Here is a 24,924-nt window from a genome sequence, read left to right on the forward strand (position 1 = left end):
TCCTTGAGCTCTTTAATTTTTTTGCCAATTTGGATAAACATGGCACACATCCAGCAGGGAGGTCCAAATGAAAAAGAAAAGACTGCAGCACTGAAAGGTACACACTTAAATTACTTTTTCAGGAAAATCTCTCTGCACAGTGAGAGGATAGGAATATTTGGAACCTCTTTGTTCATTTCAGTTGTCACATAAGGATGCCAGTGCCTAAGCCATTTGCAAGCATTTATATTGCTCATAGCAACCATTACAATGCCTGAAATCAGTCATAGACTCAAGAGCTTACAGATGAATGACTTCTTAGTGCTCTTTCTGCTCAAGGTCATCGTAGAATGGTAAAACAAGCACTTGTAAGACTTTTAAACCAAGATCTATGTCTTTACTGTATTATTCTATCATGTTCACTGCAACTTGGTGATGTTTTGTGTAAGCCCCTCCCTATTAATACCTCAGAAGGGATTTGCCTTAGATACCTTTGGGGAATTCTGAGTTCTAGACTTTTTGTGTGTTTCACTTTTGGTATCTAATATAATTTTATTTGTGGAGGAAATAACCCAGCATTTAACTGGATAATAAAAAAAAGAATCAATAATTTGTACGTCTACTGTTGTGCTTAAGATTTGAAATGTTTCCCACAGCCTGTCTTGCTGTTATGAAGGCGTTGGAGCTTTTAGGAAGCAGCGGTCTAGTGGGAGGGTTTTAAAGGGCTGTCAGGCACTTCTGGTTCTCCTGCGTTCTTTTCCCTAAGCTGTCGCACTGTGGACCAAGCCATTCTGCACCTCTGTGCCTTCCCCACTGTGATGGGCTGAAACCTCCTCCTACAGTTGTGATCCAAAACATTCCTTTCTTCCAGAGCTTTTTTTTGTCTGGTATTTTGCTCATAACAATGAGTGCAGCTCCCTAGGCCTATGTTTTACTAAGTCAGTGTCAGGAACAAGTGCAACAAAGCAGCAAGTTTTCTGGCTCAGTTTACATCACCTGATCTTCTTCCAGGTAGAGGTAATGTTCAAAGAAATGGCGGAGCTAGTGCTTATCTGCAGAAAACCGTGACCAAGGCTGCTGTTGGCGTTGAGTCTTCAGTCCCCTCTCAGCCATAAAAAGGGTGATGGCTTGGGTTAGGGTGGTAACAAGGACTCATGAAGAAGAAATACACTGATGCATTGAACTAAGCACTCACAATCTGTAGGCATATGTAGACATTCAGTCATTGGTATAGAAACCATATTTAAGGTTCTAGTCCTGATTGAGATCACCTGAGATGACAATGGACCTAGAAGGACCCAGGAAGCTCCACCTAAAGTTGCACAGACCAGAACTAGTGACAGAGAATGGCAGGCCTTACCTAGGTGATGTGCAGGCTTATCTTAACTTGATGTGAAAATTTGATTTCTCAAATTGTCACTCTGGATTATAATCCTACAGGCAACACATGAGCTTGGATTGATTTGAGGGAGTTTGAAGGTAGTTTCACAGTATCAGAGGAGAGGAGTAGACCACAGAGAGAACTGTCTGGATCCAAATTCAGGTTTTTTCTTTTGCCAAATGTAAGTTTCTCAACTACTTTTATATTTCTGTTTATAATAGGAATGATAATGCTTACTTTGATAATATAGACTTTGCAGATTAGAGACATCTTCTACACTTGATCCTTGGAGAACATGGTTTTGAATGTCATTGACCTATTTATATGTCACATTTTTGGTCTTTAGTTTGTTATTTGAGACTTTAAAAATACTTGTTCAGAGAACACATACACACACACATACACACACACACACACACACACACACACACACACACACACACACAGAGAGAGAGAGAGAGAGAGAGAGAGAGAGAGAGAGAGAGAGAGAGAGAGAGAGAGAGAGAGAGAGATTCTAGAAACACATATTTTAAAAATAAAGTTAGGTATATTGACAGTGTCCTTAGCCTTACAGAATCTCTGTAATTTCGTCAGGTCCCATTTTTTGATTCTAGATCTTAGAGAATTCTTAGAGATTCTTAGATCTAGATCTTATAAGCCATTGGTGTTCTGTTCAGGAAATTTTTCCTGTGCCTATGTGTTCTGAGCTCTTCCCCACTTCTCTTCTAATAGTTTCAGTGTACCTGGTTTTATGTGGAGGTCATTGATTTACTTTGACTTGAGCTTTGTACAAGGAGATAAGAATGAATCGATTTGCATTAAAACGTTTAATGATAATATTTGTTTTGACAGGCCTTAGGTTTTTACTATTTTTTTTTTTTATATATTTCCGGGATTTCACATTTCTCACTTAAATTTAGTTTTGTTTCTTGTTTCTTCAGGTAATGTCATAGTTACATTTCTACTTGCTATGAAGACACCATAGCTCAGACAACTTTTAGAAGAAAACATTTAACTTATGACTCATGGCTCTAAAGAATTTGCATCTAAGATCATCATCACTAGGATCATGGCAACAGGCAGGCATGGTGCTTAAGTGTGGGAGAGTACAGCCACATCTGGAAGCATGGTCAGAGAGGACTAATGGGGAGGAATGTTAGGGTCTGAAACCTTAGAGCCCACCCCCAGATGACACAGCTTCTGTAACAAGGACACACGTCCTTCAGCACAGGGCTTGGCTTCATGTTACATAGCTTAGTGCTGTTATTCCTTAAATACAACAGTTGATATTAGGCCATATCTATGGTTATTATTGCTATTCAGAGACACTGTGAGATCAGCTTTCATAAAGGAAAACATGTAATTGGGACAGGCTTATAGATAGCTTCAGAGGTTTATTCCATTATAGTCATGATGGGAAACATGGTAGCACACAGGCAGACATGTTGCTGGAGAGGCAGCTGAGAGTTCTACATCTGGATCTGCGGGCAGCAGGAAGAGAACCACCGGGCTTGGCTTGAGCTTCTGAAACTTTAAAGTCCATGCCTAGTGACACACATTCTCCAGCAAGGCCATTTGCCCTGTCCTTTCAAATATTGCCACTCCCTATGAGCCTATGGGGGCATTTTAATTCAGATTTCGAGAGGCTGTTTTAAAATCACATCTTCTAAGAAAATTAGTCCAAAACTTCTCAGTTTACCCTCTGGTAGATTCTTAGGACAAAGACAAAAAGCAGCCAAATATCACAAGCATATTGTCTAAGCCCAGTTGCTAATATTGTTTCCCTTGAGACCTCTTTTGAGCTGGATTTCCCTAGTCTCCATTGTTCTCAGCACTATTGCCTTCTAAGCTCCTGCAGGGATGGCTCTTTAAACCTAACTTACAATGTTCAACCATTTTCTTAGTTCAGAGTCCCAACATCTTCCACATTCATCCAAAAATAAACCCAACACAGTCATATCTGTCATAGTAATAGCCAACTTCTTAGTACTAAATTCTGTTTTTGTTATTTTTCTTTTTGAAAGCATTAAAGCTTTTGAGAATATAATTTATTTACATTTTCTCTTCCAGTTCCTTACTCAAACCCCTGTCATTTACTGCTCCCTGCTCTTCTTCAGATTCATAGCCTCTTTTTCATTACTTGTTATTATATGCATATGTGTGTATGTATGTTTATGTATGTATGCATACATCTATCTATCTATCTATCTATCTATCTATCTATCTATCTATCTGTCTATCTATCTATCTCCTTCCTGTTCAGGTCATATACTGTTATTTGTATGTATGATTTCAAGGCTTACCATTTGGCATTTTGTTACTTTTCTATTGCTGTGACAAAAAACCCTGACCAATGCAGCTTATAGAAAGAAAGTTTGGGGATAATGGTTTCATGGGATTGGAGTCCATAACTATCATGGTAGGGTGTATCACAAAAGCAGGCAGGCATGACACTAGAGAAGTAACTTAAAGCTTACATCTGGATTTAAAAGCACAAGACAGAAACAACTACCTGAGAAGGGTTTTGGCCTTTGAAACCTTAAAGCTTCCAGTGATACACCTCTTCTAAGAAGACCACACCTTCTAATCCTTCCTACACAGTGCCTCCAGTTAAGGTACAGGTATTCAAACATTCAGACCTTTGGGGGGCATTCTTATTCAAATGATTACAAGCAATTTATTGAAGACTTCTTACTTTGGAAGACAAGTAGTACCTGACTTATTGCACTCTGAAATCTTCAGCTTTATAATTATCCAAAAGCAGTATACATTTATAGAAATTCAGTCAGAAATTTGAGTTTTAATTATTTCTCCAGCTAGTTGCAATATATATTGTGTTAATAACTGTCATTTATTGCTTAGTTGTTGAAAGGTGACTTTGGGAGTAAAGAGGGCTTTCTTGTTCCAGACTGTATTTCAGACATGTATTTCAGAGTGCATCTAAACTTCCTGTCTCAGGACAGGTTGCTTCCTAACTCTGTACTAGGGAGAAAGGAATCCAGCACACTGTTAAACGTACTTAAAACATTAATACTACCTTTAGAAAAGCTAGAATATAACCATCTTCAATGGAGGATTCTATTGTTTATCTACTATCATAAAAATGTCTGCAGTGGGAATGAGTTGGTAGCTTAGCAGTAGAGAGACTTTTGTGTAACTGCCTCTTTCCCAGTGGATTTCTGCTGGGTTACAAATGCAATTTGCTGATGTCTTGCCATCTGATTTTTTAAAAAAATATGCTGCTTAGTGTTTTTTCTTCTAGTTTTACTTGCTACATATTTAACAGACTCACTTGAAAGCAAAAGTGTGGTACGCACCAGCACTATGAGGCACACATTGTGCCTGCGAATAACTAAAGACCCAGTGCTGTGCAGTGTACTGTGTTGCTGAGCTATGCTGATTAAAGATTTTATATAGTAGTCAGTTTATTGGGATGGACTTCATTATACAGTAAGGGATTTAATGCAATTATTCCTGTAAACCTTGCTTGTGGTAAATTCCATAAGACCAGTGTTCCGCTTCTGAGATATAGATCAGCCTCATGAACCCCACAAATTTTGATGTATTACTTTTCATTTTCATTTAGTTAGTATTTTGTAAAAATTTGTGTAATTTACATTTTTGATGCTAAAATTGCTTTTAAAAAGTGGCATTTATGTTTAATAATTGAATTTGGGTTTGTATTAGGGTTTTCTAGAGTAACAGAAATGATAAAATGAATCTATTATCATTTATTTACCTATCTAGATACCTTTCACCATGATCATCTATTTATCCTATCTATCATCTGTCTATCTGTCCATTTATCTGTCTGTCTCTATCTATCTCCCTCCTTCCCACCCATCCATCTGTCTCTCTGTTTGTCCGTCTGTCTGTCCATCAGTCTGTCTATCTATCTACCTATCTATCATTGGGGGATTATTATAGTGACATATATATATATATATGTTAAAATATAATATATAATACAATATAATAAACTGTGGTCCTGTTAGTTCAACAATAGCTGTCTCCCAATAGAAAATTCAGTAGTTGTTTGATCCATGAGACTGGTGATCTCACTTGTTCTTCAGTGTACACCAGAATCCTGAAGAAGCAGCCAGTGAGGGAATAAACGTGTTAGTAAGAGCAAGGGCAAGCAAGCAGAGTAAAATCTTCCTTCTTTCATGTCCTTTATATAGACTGACACCAGAAGGTATAGCCCAGATTAAAGGTGGATCTTCCTACTCAAAAGATCTGGATTAAAGTTGGGTCTTCCCACTTCAGATGATTTAATAATAATAAACAAAATCCCTCACAGGGTTTTTTGTTAATTTAGATGTGGTAGAGTTGACATGGTAAATTCAGAGATGACTCAGTGAGTAGAGTCTCTTATGCACTCCGAAGAGTTGTCCTTTGACCTCTGCAAGCTTGCCTGTGTTGGTGTATTCTCTCATTTCTCCTGCCTTCTTCCATCTTCCTCCCTTTTTGCATTCTCTCTCTCCGTTTTCTCTGTCTTCTCCTACTTAGTAAAATAAATATTAAAAAATTAATAAATAACAGGTGTTTATTTGTTTGTTTTGAGACAGTCTGTCTGTTAAGACTTGCTGGTGTAGAACTTACTGTATAAACCAGCTGCCTATGAACTCACAGACATCCCTTTGTTTCTACTCTTGGAGTGCTGGGATGAAAGAAGTACACTACCATACCCAGATCACAGTAGAATATTTTTGTAAGAGATTCCCTTCATTGAATTTTACCTTACTTTCATTTGTGGTTATAGAATTGATTTATCTGGTTTTAGCTCTTAAACTTCTCTGGTACTTACTTTATGTACCCAGAATATCAGCTATTGTTGAAAATGCTTCTGTGTCCTTTCTAGAAATATTAAGTTGCCTAGTTTTTTGTCAGTGATATTTCCCTTTTCCAAGTTAGCATGCCTATTAACAATATCACTGTTTAGGTCTTGTTTATTGAGGTATAATGGGTGAACTTCCTACATCACTTCTAGAAAACAATTTTACAGTAGTCTTTCTGGGGCTCTGCCTTTTAGAATGTTTTTGCCCCCTCTTTCTGGATTTTTCCCTGTGTCCTAGGTAAAGGAGTGTGTTGTAGGTTCTGTATGTTGAAGCTGGGCTCCACATGATCTGATGATCTCTGCATTATGGCCTATTATGGCTTCCTGAAAAGAAAAGCTTCTTTGATGACAAATGAAAACTCACTTATCTGTGGGTATAAGGACAAGATTTAGAACACAGTTGGGAATTAGTGCTGGTCTAAGTAAAGTGGTGGTGGTAGGTCCTAAGAGGTTGGCTAAGGTAGCAGTGACTGCTGACATGGGGGGAATTAGCATTTCCTAGAGACAATGTGCTATCCAGTAGAAATAGTTAGCCATGAAATCATACACGCACACAACACTGAGTGGCTCAGCAGGTTGTGTGTGTGTGTGTGTGTGTGTGTGTGTGTGTGTATACACACTTCAATGATAAAAAAGAGGGGGAGTGATGGAGTGACATGGAAAGGGAGTGGAGGGAGGATACGGAAAGGTGGAAATGGTGCAATTATATTATAATTTAAAATGTAATAAAAATAAATATTGAATACCAGAAGCATAAAATGATGTTAAATGGCTATTTAGTGGGTTATGTAAATGTAAATTAGTTTGAATTGATACTTAAAGTTTTTTATGCCATTATCTGTTTCCTGTGTTCTTGCTCTATTAATTAATATGGCAAGGTATTGAAATGTCCAGTTTTAATTATGGCCTACTTTTTAGTTATGTTACTTCTTTCTGATTTCCTTCAGTGTCTTTTCTTGGTACGTACGCATTTAAGATTGCTATGCTGTTCTGGAGATTTACCCTTCATCATTATGACACACGTCTCTAATATCTTACGTATCTGCTTGTTTACCTTCTGGACATGTACTTTTTCTAATAGTAATATGGAAACTGCAGAGTACATTTTGATTATTGTTCATGTCATGGTTTTGACAACTTTTATGATTATTGTGAAGCCTGATTTGACCTTGAACTCATGATTCTTCTTCCTCAAAGTCCTGAGGCAATGCACCCTCTTTTCCTAGATCCGGGATATTATTAAGGACTCAGTATTTCAGGACTGGAGGAGAGAAGACACAGTATTTCATGGCATTTGTGGTAACAACAAGAAAGTAAGATCTCAAACCTTTAAAATGGAAGAGATGAAAGTTATGTCAAAGGGGCACAGGAGACAGTTAAAAAAAACTGTATTATTTAAGAAACAATATAAATGCTGCAGAGTTGGTTTGCTAGAGTATATACTAAACATCCTGTGATATTCAGGTCTGTAAGTTGGAATGGTTATGAGTAGGGAGAAAGCAATGCCTACTTCCACACTGAAGACTAACCGTGGGCCAATGCTTCTTCTTCTTCTTCTTCTTTTTTTTTTTTTTAACTGAAGTATTTTATTATTTTTTATTTTTTTGAACAACTTTATTTTAAATAACAAAGATAAATGAATAAATTTTAAGCATTTTTGCATAAAAGTAAAGGAATACATTTTTGTCAGTGCTTGGCTTTTTTTTTCCCCCCCAAAGATTTGATAGTGTGCATTAAGGTCTTACTAGTTACAATGAGCATAAAGTACACGTAAAACAGGATGGAACCCGGAATTAGTCAGTTTTCTTGGTGTGTAGGATTGAGCATAATGGTTTTTTCTTTTCTTTCTTTCTTTTTTTTTTCTTGAACTTCACAGTCTGTGAGTTGTTTTGGGGGTGTTCAGAGCTTTCTGGGGTTAGTATCCCACTATCAGTGACTGCATATTATGTCTGTTCTTTTGTGACTGGCTTATCTCACTCAGGATGATATTCTCTAGATGCATCCATTTTCTTAAGAATTTCGTTAAGTCATTGTTTTTGATAGCTGAGTAGTTACTCCATTGTGTAAAAGTACCACAATTTTTGTATCCATTCATCTACTGAAGGACATCTGGGTTCTTTCCAGCTTCTGGCTATTATAAATAGAGCTGCTATGAACACTGTGGTGCATGTGTCTTTGTTGTATATTGGAGTGTCTCTGGGGTATATGCCCAGAAGTGGAATAGCTTCATCTTCAGGTAGTACTATGTCTAATTTTTTGAGGAATCGCCAGACTGATTTCCAGAGTGGTTGTATCAGTTTACAACCCCACCAACACTGGAGAAGTGTTCCTCTTTCTCTGCATCCTCACCAGCATCTGCTGTCATCTGAGTTTTGGATCTTGGTCAATCTGACTGGTGTGAGGTGGAATCTCAGAGTTGTTTTGATTTGCATTTCCCTGATGGCTAAGGATGTCCAGCACTTCCTTAGATGTTTCTCAGCCATTCGATATTCCTCAATTGAGAACGTTTTGTTTAGCTCTGTATCCCATTTTTTAATAAGGTTGTTTGATTCTCTGGTGTCTAGCTTTTTAAGTTCTTTGTATAACTTGGATATTAGGCCTCTGTCTGATGAGGGGTTGGTGAAGATCTTTTCCCACTTTGTTGACTGCCATTTTGTTTTCTTAACAGTGTCCTTAGCCTTACAGAATCTTTGCAATTTCCTGAACAAAACACCAATGGCTCTTGCTCTAAGGTCAAAAATTGACAAATGGGACTTAATGAGAGGGTCAGTGCTTCTTACTTTAGAAGATAGAGCATGACTCTTGCTTTGGCCTCCAAGTCGGTGGGACCCAGTCATTTCTAAATATAGGCCATGTGAAGGGAAACACTGCTGCAATAGCGGGGCTGCCTGTCGACACCACTGCAGCTGTTGAAGGGTCACGTCATCAGTGATGTTCTGTGCACGTTATGTTCCACTGAAGCGTGGAAAGGACTGTAGTCATCCCTGTGACACTGGAGGAGGCAGGCAGACATGAACCTTATAGAGAAAGTCTCAGATATACCAAAATCAATGGTAGTTCTGATAAAATACTTGAATAGTAATTATGCAGGGTCCTCAGTGGACAAATACACTGTCGTGATGCAATTTGGTAATATTAGGGGCAATTGGGCTAAGGGACCCAGGTGCCCTGTGTCATCTTTCAACATTTTCATCACTATATAATCATTCATGAAACAGAGTGTAGGTTTTCACTCATTTAAGAAGCAGCTTACTGACCTTTTGTTGTTTTGTTTTGAGATGAAGTTTCCCTATATAGTCTTGGCTGACCTGGAACCCACTGTGCAGACCAGGCTGGCCTTAAACTCCCTAATGCCTTCCTAGTGCTGGGATGAAAACCTGACTAGTCTTTCTTGATAATGTGAAATTCAGTATTGTGAGAAGTAGAAACTGTTTATCAACCAGACATTTCTAGCTAACGTTTCATTTTGATAGTTCACATAGAGCGGATTAATATATAATGATATCAATCACTTTTACATTTACAATGAGTTTTTATATTTATAAACCATAACTCATTTATGTATAAAATTTAGTGGTCTTTGAAATGTCATATTAATATCTGAAGCTTTGAAACCGTAGATTAAGGTTAATGAGGTAGAAACAAATAGCCTTTTTGAAGGAGAAGGTTAATCATTTAGGTCGGTTATTTTGAGAATCTGAATTGTCATTGTTTGGGGGAATTATGATTTGGAATGGACTTATGTTGATGCTGTGTTTGATCAAAATACTGAATTAAAAACAGCATTTTTGAACTTAAACTTTAATAGCATTATCAATTAAAGCAACAGGTGAAATTAATCTGCTAGAATATAAGAATAAAGTCTTCACTTGTATTAACTATGAACAGTGATCTTGAGTCAGTTTTATATTAATCCATATGACTTCTTTTCTAGATTTGCTGTCTAGGATCAATTTGGATGAACTCATGAAAAAGGACGAACCACCTTTTGATTTTCCAGATACACTGGAAGGCTTTGAATATGCTTTTAATGAAAGTAAGTGGATACATTAGACACTCGTGTATGAGTATGTGTAGTTTGCTTATCGGGATTTATAGAATTGTAGGAAATGTATTAACTACTCTCACAAGTCTAGCTAGAATATTTTGTAGTGTTTTTGAGAGATAATGACTTATCTTTGCCCAGTGAAGTCCTTTATGCAAATGCAAGAATCAAGGACCAATTTTCTGTAGTTGGCAAGTCATGTAAACTGAAGTACATGATTTTGAGCATCCTACTCCAATTAGAGACTCCTAATTGAATTATATATAGAAAGGTATATTCTTTATGCTGCTATTTAAATGAGGTGCAGGCACTTCCATTATTTTTAATAATGGGTCCCATTATTTTTCACATTTTGATATTTCACATAAAATGGATTAATATATAATAATATCACCTTTACATTTACAACAAGTTTTTATATTTACAAACCATAACTCATTTATGTGTAAAATTTATACATAAGTTTGTTTAACTCTTTTTTAACTTTGGAATAAAATGCCCTTTATACCGGAGTGGTTGAAAAAGGCTTACCTCCCGCATATACTATGATATTTGAAGGCTGCTGCTGTGATGGGCAGGCAGCATGACGTCATCATTTCCGTCTGTTGCTTTATAGCTACTGAATTGGTGATCGCTCGGCACTGTGAGTCTCCCTTACACTGTCACATAAGGTGTAACTTAAACACTCAGTGGATTCATAGAGAAGACAGTAGAAACTGGTCACTTTTCACACACTATTTTTAAAAATAATATTTTATGATCAAACATGTATAACTAGTACTATTTTGTTGCCTATTGGGGAGGAAGGGTTAAAGCAATTGTCTGTGCTCCTTCTGATTACTAGAATCTTTCTGGTGAAAGAAACAAGGCACATGGTCTGTCGTTTTTCATTGTAACGAGACTGATAATTAAACCTTTTGTAAACAGAAATTAAAGTTTGCCATAAAGAGAGTCTTTTGTGGGATACTATGATCTAGGTGGCTGTTAATGGTAAATCAAGTTACTTTTTGGTATATGAGGTACGTTTCTACGAAGAACAGCACACAGCACTATACTTCACAATCATATAAAGTGGGAATACTATGACCAAAATGTTTTCTGGTATGTGAGGAGCCCTACATGCCTTATTTGGACCTTCCTAGCTCTGGGTCAGATGATCTAATCTAGTAAGTTAGAGATACAGGAAGAAGGATCGCTAGGGCATCTTGGTATCAATTGCAGCTTGATTACCAGGGCCTGAAATTGTTAGTAAAGCTTAACAGTAATAACTGTTAGTGAACCCCTCTGATGTGAGTGAGTTATTTGGATAGTTTAAGCTGGTGTTAGCGTTACTCCTTCTCTTGGGTCACTGTTGACACCCTATTTCAGGTGTCAGTGTTATCTGAGGTAGAAAATGGTTACTCAGAGTTCTGATTCCCATTCTTCCCTCTAGGTAGCCCCACTGTGTGTTCTTATGTTCCCACATAATTCTTGACCCCATTGTCTGTGTACATCATGGTGGCAGCTTTACCTGCTGACTGTCATTGATTCTTGTCTAATGTTCTGAAAAGTTTCTGAGAGTTTCAACATTTGTGGTTACAAGTAGCCCCCAATCTTCTCTACTGGGGCCACTCTCATGGCATTTTCTGGTAGGAGTTCCTTTTCCTACTAGCCTTCAAGTAGTTTCAGTTTACTTTAAAATATTGATATGAACATCAAGGCTAGCTTATAAATTCCTAGGGACCAGTCTTTTATATTCTTAATAGGTTTATTGACATTTGAAGTATTAGGAAAACAGCAAATACTTAAGAAAGTTATAGTTTCTTTTAGACATTATTTATTAGAACATCTGTATATTAAAACATATGTCCTAAATCATTTATATTGCTTATTGTCTTTTAGAGGGGCAGTTAAGACACATAAAAACTGGAGAACCATTTGTCTTTAACTACCGAGAGGACTTGCACAGATGGAACCAGAAGCGATACGAAGCTCTGGGCGAGGTATGTCGAGTCGGATGCTGCACTGCAGTTGTCAGGGAAGAGCGGGCCTTCCGTGCACGTTGCTTTACTGAAGTTTTCAGTTTGAAGTACCAATAGTAGTGGTTTGGAAGGTGCAGCAGTTCACATAGTTCTTTTATGAAAGGTGATGTTTTAAATGCTTTTTCTTCTTCGTATTTGGTAAATTTCCATCATTTACTAGAAACATATATTTAGTTTAAAACCTTCTTTTCATATGACTTTCCAGTGAGTCATTTACATAGAAAAACAAAATAACACCAAACTTTAACTATTTTTTGGGTAATATTATTAAAAGGTTGGATCTTCTGTGTCAGGAATGAGTATCATCTTTAGGTTCTCTTTTATGAGGGCTGCTACTAGGACTGTGAGGTCGAATCTCTCTTATTTCCCTTGTTTGTCCTTCTAAAATTAGGAATGTCACCTGGCATCACCAGAGGAGACCTTCGGGTGAGGTTTTGTCATTTTGGTGCATGCTTATCACAGCTAAAAGCTTTACTATTGCACTTAATAAGAATCATATACTCTTAGTAAAACATATATGGACACATTTGTTTAATATGTTACTCAGCAACTACCTTTTCCCAAGAAAAAGCAGAAATTTCTTGATTTATATTGGGTTTTTAGGTCAGAATGCATTCTTTGGGTAATGTATAGCATGGAGGACATTTGGTGACTTGAAGAATTCAGATGCATTGAGACAGGTTTTCTGTGTCTCTTGCAGTTTTACCTGTCCTAGTAAAGGTTGTGACATTTTGTTCTGCATTCTCCTTAAAGGGACAAAGGCTTTAAGGGTGGAGAGGGTTGTGACAGGTTCATGTCCTAGACAACAAAGTAAAGACAGTCCCCTTTCTCTCTTCAGTGGTGGCCAAGATGGCAGGCTTACTAGTGGGCCTTTACGAGTCCAAGTTTGCAAAGCTTGGGTTTCCTTAGACAACACAGTTACCATGTGTGTTAGGCATTCAGCTGTGCCCATCATAGGGCACCTAGGGAGGGGGGGCAGAGAGAGAGAGACAGACAGGGAGACAGACAGGGAGACAGGGAGACACACACACACACACACACACACACACACACACACACACAGAGAGAGAGAGAGAGAGAGAGAGAGAGAGAGAGAGAGAGAGAGAATATGTCACTAGTATAGCTTCTCTTAAATGCTCACAAAACTCACAGTATTTCATTTTTAATACATTTCTTTAGGAATGTTTTAAATTAAAATATAATTATATAATCTACCTTTCGTCTTCTATACTTTTATTATGTATTCCTCCCTTGCTCTTTCTTAAATTCATGGCTTCTGTTCCTTCAATTGTTGTTACATATACATGCAAATATGTAATACAGGCTAACCTGTAACATTTCATATATCAATGTTTACTTAAGTTATTGCTTCTTACATCAGCAGATCACTTGGCTTCACATACCAATCCATTTTCATTCCTACTATGTTGACTGAAAGCAGACATAACTCACATGGAATTCAGTGTCAGAAAGCATGGAATGGGAAAGGCAAAGTTTTCTCATTAGAGGTTTGCTCTATACCTCCTCGCCTTTCGGTTTCATGTTTACAATGCTTGTTTCTTGATAGTGTGCTACATAAGATCACTGAGTTACATTTTCTGTATTTGAGAAATGAATTGTATAAGGTCTAGTTATATATCAACAGTTTCGCAGGTGTTGCTGTAGTAGATGAGTTTGTTTGCAGTAATTTTAGAATGGACTGTATCTGTAGACTTGTCTCTCAGTAATTGATTCCAATTTCTGAGCCGGGATTTCATTTTCAGTGTAACCAACACCCTGTTTTCCATTCACACTTTGTTCTTGTTCCTTCAGTTGTTTTGAAAAGTCCTCCTTCTCTAGCAGTATGACCCCATTGCTGATGTGGGATCTTTCCACCATCTCCTCTGTAGAGTCTCTTTGTTACTCCTCTGATCTTCTTGTCCTATGTAAAAGTGACCTCAGCTGACTCACAGAGTGTGCTGCTCAGCACCATGTAAGTTGAACGTAGAGAAAGAGCCATCAGGATAGTTGTGCTTCCGTGAGTCTGGCTCCGGTAACTAACTCTAACCAGCTTCTTCTCTCACAGTGCCTACTACTCAGCAGTTTGCTCATTTCATGTAGCTAACTATTTATTTGAAGATGCATTTGTGTTAATTACACATGTATGGGTGTTCTGCCTGTATGAATACATGTATACCATGTGTATGCAGGGCCTGCAGAGGCTACATGACTTTGAATCCTTTTGAATTGCAGTTGCAAACAGTTGCTAGGCAACCTGTGAGTGCAAGTGGTACTAACCATTTCTCCAACTGCCTGCATTTATTTTGTGTATATTTTAAGCATTTTATACAAACTTTGTTTTTATATTTATTGATGAATAATTTAGTATTATGCAAATACATATATTATTTATTATAATTTTTGGTGTATGGATTTTGTGAAAGTTCTGATGTTAGGAATTTAATACAAATGATTAGATTTCTTTTTTTTTTTCAGACTTCGACAGCCTTGAAGCAGCACTCCTTTTTTTTTAACTTTATTTTAAAAAACAAAGATAAATGTACAGATTTTTAAGCATTTTTGCATAAAAGTATACAAATATATTTTTATAAGGTTGTAATTAAGTGTTTGTGGGTACATATACATACACATATGTATATATGTAACAATAACATAGGAAAAGAGATTATTAATTTGAGGAGATAGGAGAGAAACTGGGAGGGGTTTTAGGGAAAAAAGGGGATGTGATACAGTTCTATTTTAATTAAAATATATTCTTTTTTTTTTCTTTTTTTTTCCCTGAACTTCACACAGTCTGTGGGTTGTTTCTGGGGTGTTCAGAGCTTTCTGGGGTTAGTATTACATTATCAGTAACTGCATATTATGTCTGTTCTTTTGTGACTGGGTTATCTCACTCAGGATGATATTCTCTAGATGCATCTGTTTTCTTAAGAATTTCATGAAGTCATTGTTTCTGGTGGCTGAGTAGTACTCCATTGTGTAAAAGTACCACAATTTTTGTATCCATTTATCTACTGAAGGATATCTGGGTTCTTTCCAGCTTCTGGCTATTATAAATAGAGCTGCAATGAACATTGTGGTGCATGTATCTTTGTTGTGTGTTGAAGCATCTCTGGGGTAAATGCCCAGAAGTGGAATAACTGGGTTTTCAGGTAGTACTATGTCCATTTTTCTGAGGAACCGCCAGACTGATTTCCAGAGTGGTTGTATCAGTTTACAGCCCCACCAACAGTGGAGAAGTGTTCCTCTTTCTCTGCAACCTCACCAGCATCTGTTGTCATCTGAGTTTTGGATCTTGGCCAATCTGACTGGTGTGAGGTGGAATCTCAGGGTTGTTTTGATTTGCATTTCCCTGATGGCTAAGGATGTTGAGCACTTCCTTAGATGTTTCTCAGCCATTCGATATTCCTCAATTGAGAAATTTTTGTTTAAGTCTGTACCCCATTTTTTAATAGGGTTATTTGATTCTCTGGTGTCTAGCTTTTTTATTATTGTGTTGGGCGCAATGTATTTTTTGAGCTTTAGTAGGGTTTCTTTTATGAATAAGTGCTTTTGTATTTGGAGCATATATGTTAAGGATTGAGAGTTCCTCCTGACAAATTTCCCCTGTAATTTAGTAATTTTGTAATTAAAGATAAGTGTCCTTCCTTATCTTTTTTGATAACTTTTGGTTGAAAAATCTACTTTATTTGATATTAGAATAGCCACTCCAGCTTGCTTCTTGGGGCCATTTGCTTGGAAGGTTTTTTTCCACCCTTTTACTCTGAGATAGTGTCTGTCTTTGTCTCTGAGATGAGTTTCTTGTATGCAGCAAAATGCTGGGTTTTGTTTATGTATCCAGTCTGATAGCCTATGTCTTTTTAATGGGGAGTTGAGTCCATTTATGTTAACAGATATCAAGGAATAGTAGTTGCTGTTTCCTGCTATTTTTGCTTTTGGAGGTTGAATTGTGCCTGTATGTCTTTCTTTTTTTGGTTTTCTTGCTTAGGGGTTTTCTTGTTTTTATTAGGATGTAGTTCCCCTCGTTGTAATCGGTTTTCCACCTATAATTCATTAACATGTTGGGTTTGTTGTCAGATATTGTGTAAATTTAGTTTTGTCTTGGATTATCTTAGTCTCTCCATCTATGGTGATTGAGAGTTTTACTGGGTATAACAGCTTGGACTGGCACTTGTGCTCTCTTAGGGTCTGCATGATGTGTGTCCAGGCTCTTCTAGCTTTCATAGTGTCTGTTGAGAAATCGAGTGTGATTCTGATTGGTCTGCCTTTATATGTTACATGGACTTTTTCCATTACTGCTTTTAGTATTCTTTCTTTACTTTGGGCGCTTGGCATTTTGACTATTATATGTCGGGAGGAGTTTCTTTTCTGATCCAATCTATTTGGAGTTCTGTAAGCTTCTTTTATGCTCGTGGTCATCTCATTCTTAAGGGTAGGGAAGTTTTCTTGTATGATTTTGTTGAAGATATTTACTGTGCCTCTTAGTTGATATTCTTCTCCCTCTTCTATTCCTATTATCCTTAGGTTTGGTCTTCTCATTGTGTCTTGGATCTCCTGGACATTTTGGGTTAGGAGCTTTTTGGTTTTTGCATCTTCTCTGACTGTTTTGTCTATGTTTTCATTGTTGTCTTCGGCACCCGAGATTCTTTCTTCCATCTCTTGTAGTCTATTGGAAATGCTTGCATCTGTGAGTCCTGATTTCTTTTTTAGGTATTCTACCTCTAGGATTATCTCTTTTAGAGTTTTCTTTATTGTGTCAATTTCCATTTTAAAGTCCTTCTTCCATTCCTTCATCTCTTTGGTTCTGTTTTCCTCTAGTTCTTTGAGTGTTTTTCTTATTTCCTCTTTAAAAGCTTCTGATTCTTTTTGCTTTTCCTCCGTTTTGTTTTAGGATCTCTATCATTGTCTTCAGGTATGATTTTAGGTCTGCGTCTTCTTTTTCTGGTGTGCTTGGAATTCTGCTGTTTGCTGTGATGGGAGAGCTGGGTACTGGTGTTGCCAGGTTGTCTTTTTTTACTGGGGTATGTTCTTACCCTTTTCTCTTGCCATCTTGTTGTCAGTCTTGTGTTTCTGGATCACTGCTGGATCACTGCTGGCTCACTGCTGTTCCTGGTATCGGGTGATCTGAGTGTGGTTCCTCACTCTGTGTTGTCTGGCTGGGAATAGCCTGATGCAGGGTTACTAGTTCCCTGGAGCAAGCTGAGGCAAGGAGGGGGAACCGGGGGACTGCAGGCTGGCTCACTGCTGATCCAGGTGGCGGGCGGTCTGAGTCGATTCGATTTCTTATTAGAGAAATGAAGTTGATTTTTTTGTAGTTTCTAACGCTAGAATTAAAAAAATGTATTTGTTTCAGTTCCCATTATATAATCTCATTCAAAAATACCTGTTGCTTAAGCTTATCTTCACCTTTATGGGCAAGCTTCAGACTTTTATCACGATAATTTAGAAAGAGAAGTTATTGTGTAACTGTAGACAGTTCAAGTAAAGCTTTCTATTGAAGTAAAACAATTAGTGCTTCATATTGGCCAATATTTGGAGTTTCACGAAGTCATCAGTGTAGAGCTGGGCGGCAGAGTCCTGCCAGTCCTTCTGCTCAGCAGTGGGTGTGGGAGGTGCAAGAGCTACTTGACGCCCAGGGTTGCTTTTATAATTGGCTTCGGTAAGGTTGACATTTTAAGGAAACCACTTGTTCCAACAATCTAAAAGAAAGCCCTTATAATTTTGATTCCTTCCTTACTGAATATCCAGCTTTGTCTTCAGTTGAGAACTCATGTGTTTGTGTTTTATTTTATGTCTCTTCTCTTAAGGAGATTATCTTACCTGTTCCTGAAATGTTTCCTCATTTCTATACAAATCAAACTTACTATGTACGTAAAATAAACTGAGACATCAGTTTGTTTTCTGAACATAGTCCCACAATACACAGCAGAATGCTTTATAGTCACAGTTGCATTGTTGTAATCAAACAAATGCTTATGCTAGTATGTATGTTTTTTTGCGATGCACATATGGCTTGAACAATATATAGCCCTTAATAAGTTTTTAAAAGACTGTAGGCAGTTGGATCTTACAGGGATTTTTAATACTGAGGTGTACATAAATAGCAGCTTGAAGGTAAGAAAAATATCAATTATTATTTTCAGTACTCAAATATTTGAATATAATCTCCATAAATTGTAAATTCTACAATATGAATTTGTATTGTTCTGAGGAATCATTAGGTTCCTTGATATCAGTTCATATGGAAGAAAAAGAAACTGTATTATTTAAAGATACTTTGAAATTACCTTTGACCTTTACTCACTAGAGTAGTTTAATTCCATCCTGTTCTTTGTCTGCTTTCTCCTCATGATCACTGACATCACTTTATTGCTCTGCAGCGGAAATAATCTTGATCCCAGATGTGATGGAGTCCCTCTTACTTCACCTCACTCTGACATTCACTTGTTCAAGTGGGATGCTGGACATAGACTGACATTAGTAAATAGACATTTTAGAATACAAAATCTGCCCTGAAATAATTTTCTATTTCTTAAAAGCAATCCAACTTCGACATAAGAATGGACATATAGAGCAGTTAAATAGGCTACAAAGTCCAGAAATAGAGAAAAAGTACAAACACTTTTGGAGATATGATTTTTGTCAGTTGCAAACATAAAGCACTAGGAAAATGACATTTTGCTTCAGTAGATAGTCATCAACAGAATATATGACCGGACTCTTTATTACAATGTATACCTGAGTGAATTTCACATGAATTAAAACCTTAGACAAAATGTACCAGGTCTATAGCACTGATGCTAGTCTTGAAACAGCAGCCTAGAAATGATGTGGCTTAAAATATTCTTTCCTTTAAAGCAGTGGTCCTCACCCTGTGGCTTATGACCCCTTTGAGATTCATAACAGTAGCAAAATTACACATGTGAAGTAGCAATGAGAATAGTGTTATAGTTTGGGGGCCTCACAACATGAAGAACTGCATTCAAGGGGCACGGTATTGGGAAGGTTGAAAACTACTGCTTTAAAGCAACCTGAGTTCTTTAAAGAGATGTGTCCAATTCTAGCTTAAAGCAAGAAATGAGTGTTGTCAGCTTAGAATAGTTTGTTAATCAGATAGAAAGAAAGCTTCAAGAGTGCATGCTCTTTGAAAGCCTTAGAAGATTAGGATAACGTTAAAAAAAAATTACAATAAAATAAATAAGCCACCATAGGAAAAAGAAAAAAAAAAAAAAAAAAAAAAAAAAAAAAAAGAAGAGTCCCAGAGCCCATTTATTCCACATGCCTCCAAACTCAGCAGTGGATAAAGGTCATGAGTAAGCAATTCATAGAGAAAAATAAGAAAATAATTTTAAACATGTGGAGTTATGTTTAACCTGACTTATAATGTTGATAAGGCTTTAAGAAACAAGTTTTTCATATGTTGTTGGCCGGAATATAGATGAGTAAGTCCTAGTAGAGTGTTAATTGCTGGTATCTTACACGAACTATTACGTGGGTCTTTCCCCTTTGGTATGAGAACTGGGAATAAATAGATGCATCGTAATTTTATTTGAAAACAAACAAAACCCAAACCAAACAAAAACAAAATCTGGAGATTAAATCCCACATAGGGGAATGTAAATCCAGTGCCAGCATGAGAAGTATTCACTATTCTCTTGCTGGAGCAGAGCTGCAGGAGCCCCAGTGCAAGGAGCAGTAAGGCCTCTCATAACTAAGGCTGGTCCCCACCTGACAGCCAGTGGGAACTATTTCTCAGTCCCCCACTGAGGCAAGTAGGCTTTGCCAATCTCCTGGAAGCAGACTACTTTTTTTTAAAACAGTCTCCAATTAAGAGTCCAGCTGACAGGCACCTTGCTTCTGAATCATATAGTAGAAAAACTAATAGAACCCACCGAGTCTTCCGATATAATTGTGTCTGTGTCTCCTTCTGTGTGTACATCTACTGTAGATGCATTGAGCATGCTTGTGCAGGCTGGAAGTCAACATTGGAAGTCCTTCTTAATTGCCCTTGACCTTCATGTTCAGACAGGATCTTTCACTGATCCCAGATCTAACGGATTCAGTTAAAACTAATTTCTATAAGGGTCATCAATTATTACTAATTTCTTCAGATGAAAGGATGTGAAGTAATTTGTATAGTAGTAATTATCATTATACAGATTTCTTGCAATTATAAGAGGAAGAACAATTCTCTTGAAAAGGAATTCTAGCTGTCAATTCTTCTGAAGAAAACAAAGTCAGAAGCACTCTAGTATATTGCATATAAACACAAATATTTACAAATGCTGGGAGCCTCTTGGCTCAAAAATGAATACTATAAAGTTTTAAAGCAGATACCTTGTAGGTACATTTGGGGAAGATTGTTAATTTTCTTTAGTGAGATAAAAGACATTATGGTAATGCAGGAGAATGTTCTTATTCTTAGGAGACACTTGTAAACCATTTAGGGAGAAAGCCATGATGCATGAAAGCTACTTTAAATGCTTCCTTAAAAAGAGAGAAAAATGCCAAAATAAAAAGAAGCCTAGGTGTATTTGGAACAGTACTTGGAAGGCTGAGTGAGACACAGGCTTGAGCCTTCAAGGCCAGCCTGGATTACATTTGGAAACACTGTCTAAAAACCAAACAAACCAAAAAACAAAACAAACAAACACCTCCCATGAATTTAAAAAAGGCTTTGTGGTTAAATATTAACAGTTTTCAATCAGAGTAAAAAGTGGTACATATGAAGTTATTTAGTTTACTATTGTAGTAAATATTTAAAATCCTGGCCCTGTGTCTGTACTTCGCCTTAGTTATTGAGTTTTTGGATTAAAATAACCACACACACAGCCTTTATATTTTTAATAAGCCTTAAGCAGCACTAGAGCTGGACAGCTACCTGCCCTCCATGCTGTTAGAATGTTTTTTCTATCAATAGGCCCGTTTTATTATTGACTGCTTCATCTGGGCTGCTCTTAGCTCTAATTAGAAAGCCCTCAGAGCTATGCTCTCTTGACTCTGAACCCATGGCCACTTTTTCTTCCTCCTTTTCTGCAAGTTCTTCCTCCTTGTGGGCCTTCTCTCCCTCCAAGCCCATGAAACCTAAACCCCATTTATATCTCTTCTGCCCAGCTATTGGCTGTCAGCATCTTTATTCACCCATCAGAATTAGATTGAGGGCTATGAGCAGACTCCAGGTCTTGGAGGTCTGTATTCAGCATTATAATAAACAATAAAAGACAAAACCTTACATACTATTTTTCTTTTTTTTCTGCATGTCTGAGAATTTCAAAATTAAGTATTAAAGGAAAGGACTAGCCAGTTGGAAATGTGAAGGAGACTCTCTGGCTGGTGAGTGGGCGAGCTGGTTGCTACTGGGAGGCTTTACCTACTTCTTGCATAGTCCTGTTTTCTTTTGTATTCTTCTGATACCAGAATTTGGGATTTAGTAATCCTTTGGCATACTGAATCTCAGTATTTGATTGGATGGTATTTGCATAAAACTTGTAAATCTTTCCTAAGTCATTACTTCTAGTGTTAATATAAATGCTGCTTAAGAGTTGTTGTATAACATTGTTTAGGGAATAATGACAAGTCAGTAAATGTTCCCTAAAGAAACAATTAAGAAATGTTTGGCATCTAGTAAGCTGAAGGTACAAATACAGAACATATAGTTTGTTTTAGTGTAACAGTTTCGCCCTAACATTTGACAGTTGTACTTGGGTTGGACTTCTCTTTAAAGAGGGTACGTCTTTGTAAAGACTACTGTGGGTTGGAATGCTTGCTACTCTTACAGACCTGTTTGATTTCCTAACATCTATTTAGGTGGTTCTCAACTGTTTGTTCACCTCCAGGGAATCTGTAGCTTTTTTTTCTGGTTTCCACTGTCATCTATGTGCATCCATACAAACATATGCACATGCACATTCACATTAACTAACAAAAATAAAGAGACTATTTCTTTTATTTCTATTGTGCTTAAAGTCGAAACTGGCCTAGTGCTAGTTCTAGAGATCCTCTGGTTTTTAGTAGGTTTTTTTTTTTTTTTTTTTTTTAAACCTGACTAGCTTTATGTCACCTTGACACAGCTAGATTCCTCTGAGGAGGGATGCACAACTGAAAACTGCTTCTGGATGTGGGCAGAACTATGGGGCATCTACTTAAGTAGTGGTACAAAGGGGCCAAGCCCATTGCTGCTGGTGCCATCCCTAGGTTGGTGGTCTAAGACAGCAGGCTCAGCAAGCCATGGGGAGCAAGCCAGTTAGCAGCACTCCTCCATGTCCTCTGTATCAGCTCCTGCCTTCAGTTCTTGCCCTGAGTTCCTGTCCTAATTGCTTTCAAGGAAGAACAGTCAAATGGAAGTATGAGTGAAGTAATTTCTTTCCTCCCCATGTGCTCACCGTAGGTCATCACTAATGAAGTTAATAAGAACGTCCACTGAGACAGCCGGGACGCGGGGTGTGCTTGCTGGCTCTGGTGCTGGGATTGGGAGAGAACAGCATGACTAGCTGAGTGTTGTTGGAGGCGGTCTGCTCCGTGGCTCCATGCTCTGCATGTCACCCTGGGTCAGCCAACAGTACAGGACTTCAGCTAAGCATAGTGGAAACCAATGGTTTGCCATACATTTGAGGCTAGCTTGGGCTTCATAGGAAGTTGAAAACCATCTAGGCTAGAATGAGACCCTGTCTCAAATATCCACCACCACCCCCTCCATAAACACAGTACTAGACCTATTTCCCTAAACCATTTGCCAGAGCTATATTTGTAAATGAGAATTCTTGAGAAACATAGAACAGGCTTGCTTACTATTTACTATCATATGGAAGAGTCCGAAACTTTGTATTCCTGTTTCAGCTTCTGTCTTTGTTTAGTGACATTACCTTTATAGACATTAGGGGCTGGGAGCCAATGCTGATAGGCTGGTGCTGTGCCATGATTATTCAGCTCCCTTCTTTGTCTTTGGCCTAGAAGTTTTGTTCTCTTGCCAATTTCCACAAAACAGTAATAAGCTGATTAGCTTCTAAGTAGGGGATGGATAATCAGAGACCCTTCAGTGATGGCTGAGTCTGTATCACGTGATTGTCAGCAATCTTCTTTTCATTCTGACTTCTCACATCTGCTTGTCACTGGACCTGGATTTTCAGAGATGTCCCTGGAGTTTTATGTGGACATTAACTTACTTGTTCTGTTTAAACAGTACTGTCATTCATTCTGTTGTTTAAGTCTGATGTGTTACTCTTTCAATCCTTGATAATTACCACATCTTGTTGTTTTAACTTCTTAACATAGCATCTTTCCCTATCTTCATTTGCATTTATTTAGCTTCAGTTTGCATAATCTTCTAATTAGCTTACTGTAATTCTTACTATTCTGTACTGAATTGTGTTCCCAAGTTCAAATTTAAAATGTAATCTTTCTTGAAATTGTGTTTAGCGATGGGCTCTTTAAAGAGAAGACTAAAGTTGAATTTAGATGCCATGGTGGGGTCCTAATCCAGTGGCAGAGGTTGTTTCTGGGTGTTTACACGTGAGTAATGACCATGTGGGGCAGTGAGAAGGTAGGTATACTTACAGGATGGGTTAGGGTGGGGCAGGGCATGTGTGGGGCGTGAGGAAGAGAGGGCTTCAAAAAGAACCAAATTACAAATTAGCCTGCACTTTGATCATGGACCACTAAGTCCTCAGAGCTATGAGTTCTGTTGTTTGACCCATTCTATCTGTGGTATTTTTACTTCCTTTCTTTTCCCATCTCAAGTCACCCAGTGTTTGGGCTATATAAATCTACTAACTAAAAAAATGTCGCACTGTTTTATATCTCTGGTACTCTTAGGCAAAGTGCATAGGGTGCCAGCTGCCTGATGTGCTACCTCATTGACCGAAGGGTGATCTTCCAGGTGTAGTTCAACATTTATCAATGATTTCTTTGATTTTTGTGATAAAATGACTCCACCCACCTTCATGTCTCTGGTACTTTGAAAGCAGTTATAACTTGTCCAGTGTTTTATATTTATTAGTAAGGCTGATTTCTGATTGACAGCACCAAGCTTTCAATCCACTTGTTCCCCTTTGGAATCATTAAAAGATTAAACACAAATGGAGACTGAAAGAACCATTCTACTTTTCTTAGTACTTGGAATGTCCAAAGAAAAATTGTAGACAGCAAACCTAATAAAGCCAACTTTATCAAACTATCTGAGAGGAGGGAACTTTATTTGAGAAAATGCCTCTAGAAGATTGATCTGTAGGCACATGTTTAGGGGATTCTCTTAATCACTTGCATAGAAGGGCCCATGGTATTGTAGGCAGTGTCATACCTTGGCCCCACCAGGTTCTGGGTTCTATAAGAAAGCAGGCTGACCAGACTGAGGAGCAAGCCAGTGAGCAGCACCCCTTCACAGCCTCTGCTTTTTCCTGCCTCCTGGTTCCTGCCCTGTGTGTGATTTCATGTACCCAGTGCTCTTGATGCTGAACTGTTATATGGGATTGTGAAGGAAACACATGTGAATTCTCCCCATGTTGTATGGGATTGTGAATGGAACAATCCCATTCTCCCTATGTTGTTTGGGATTGTGAAGGAAACAATCCCATTTCTCCCCATGTTTTATGGAACTGTGAATGGAACAATCCCATTCCGTTCCATGTTGCTTTTGGTCACAGTGTTTCATGAGAGCAATTGAAAC

At 37.7% G+C, this 24,924-nt stretch overlaps 1 protein-coding gene across 2 annotated transcripts in view; it reads left to right on the forward strand.

The window, feature by feature from the left end:
* The window catches only part of ARB2A (ARB2 cotranscriptional regulator A), a 335,574-nt gene that overhangs the window by 19,856 nt on the left and 290,794 nt on the right, over nucleotides 1-24,924 (forward strand). For both annotated transcript variants that reach the window (XM_080924716.1, XM_080924717.1), the window contains exons 2-3: nucleotides 10,132-10,233; nucleotides 12,124-12,224. In XM_080924716.1, the coding sequence (XP_080780842.1) occupies nucleotides 10,164-10,233; nucleotides 12,124-12,224 (171 nt within the window). In that variant the 5' untranslated portion in view covers nucleotides 10,132-10,163. The remainder of the gene's footprint in view (nucleotides 1-10,131; nucleotides 10,234-12,123; nucleotides 12,225-24,924) is intronic.

This window comes from Micromys minutus (assembly GCF_963924665.1).
Source record: "Micromys minutus genome assembly, chromosome: 11".
Classification (NCBI taxonomy): domain Eukaryota; kingdom Metazoa; phylum Chordata; class Mammalia; order Rodentia; family Muridae; genus Micromys; species Micromys minutus.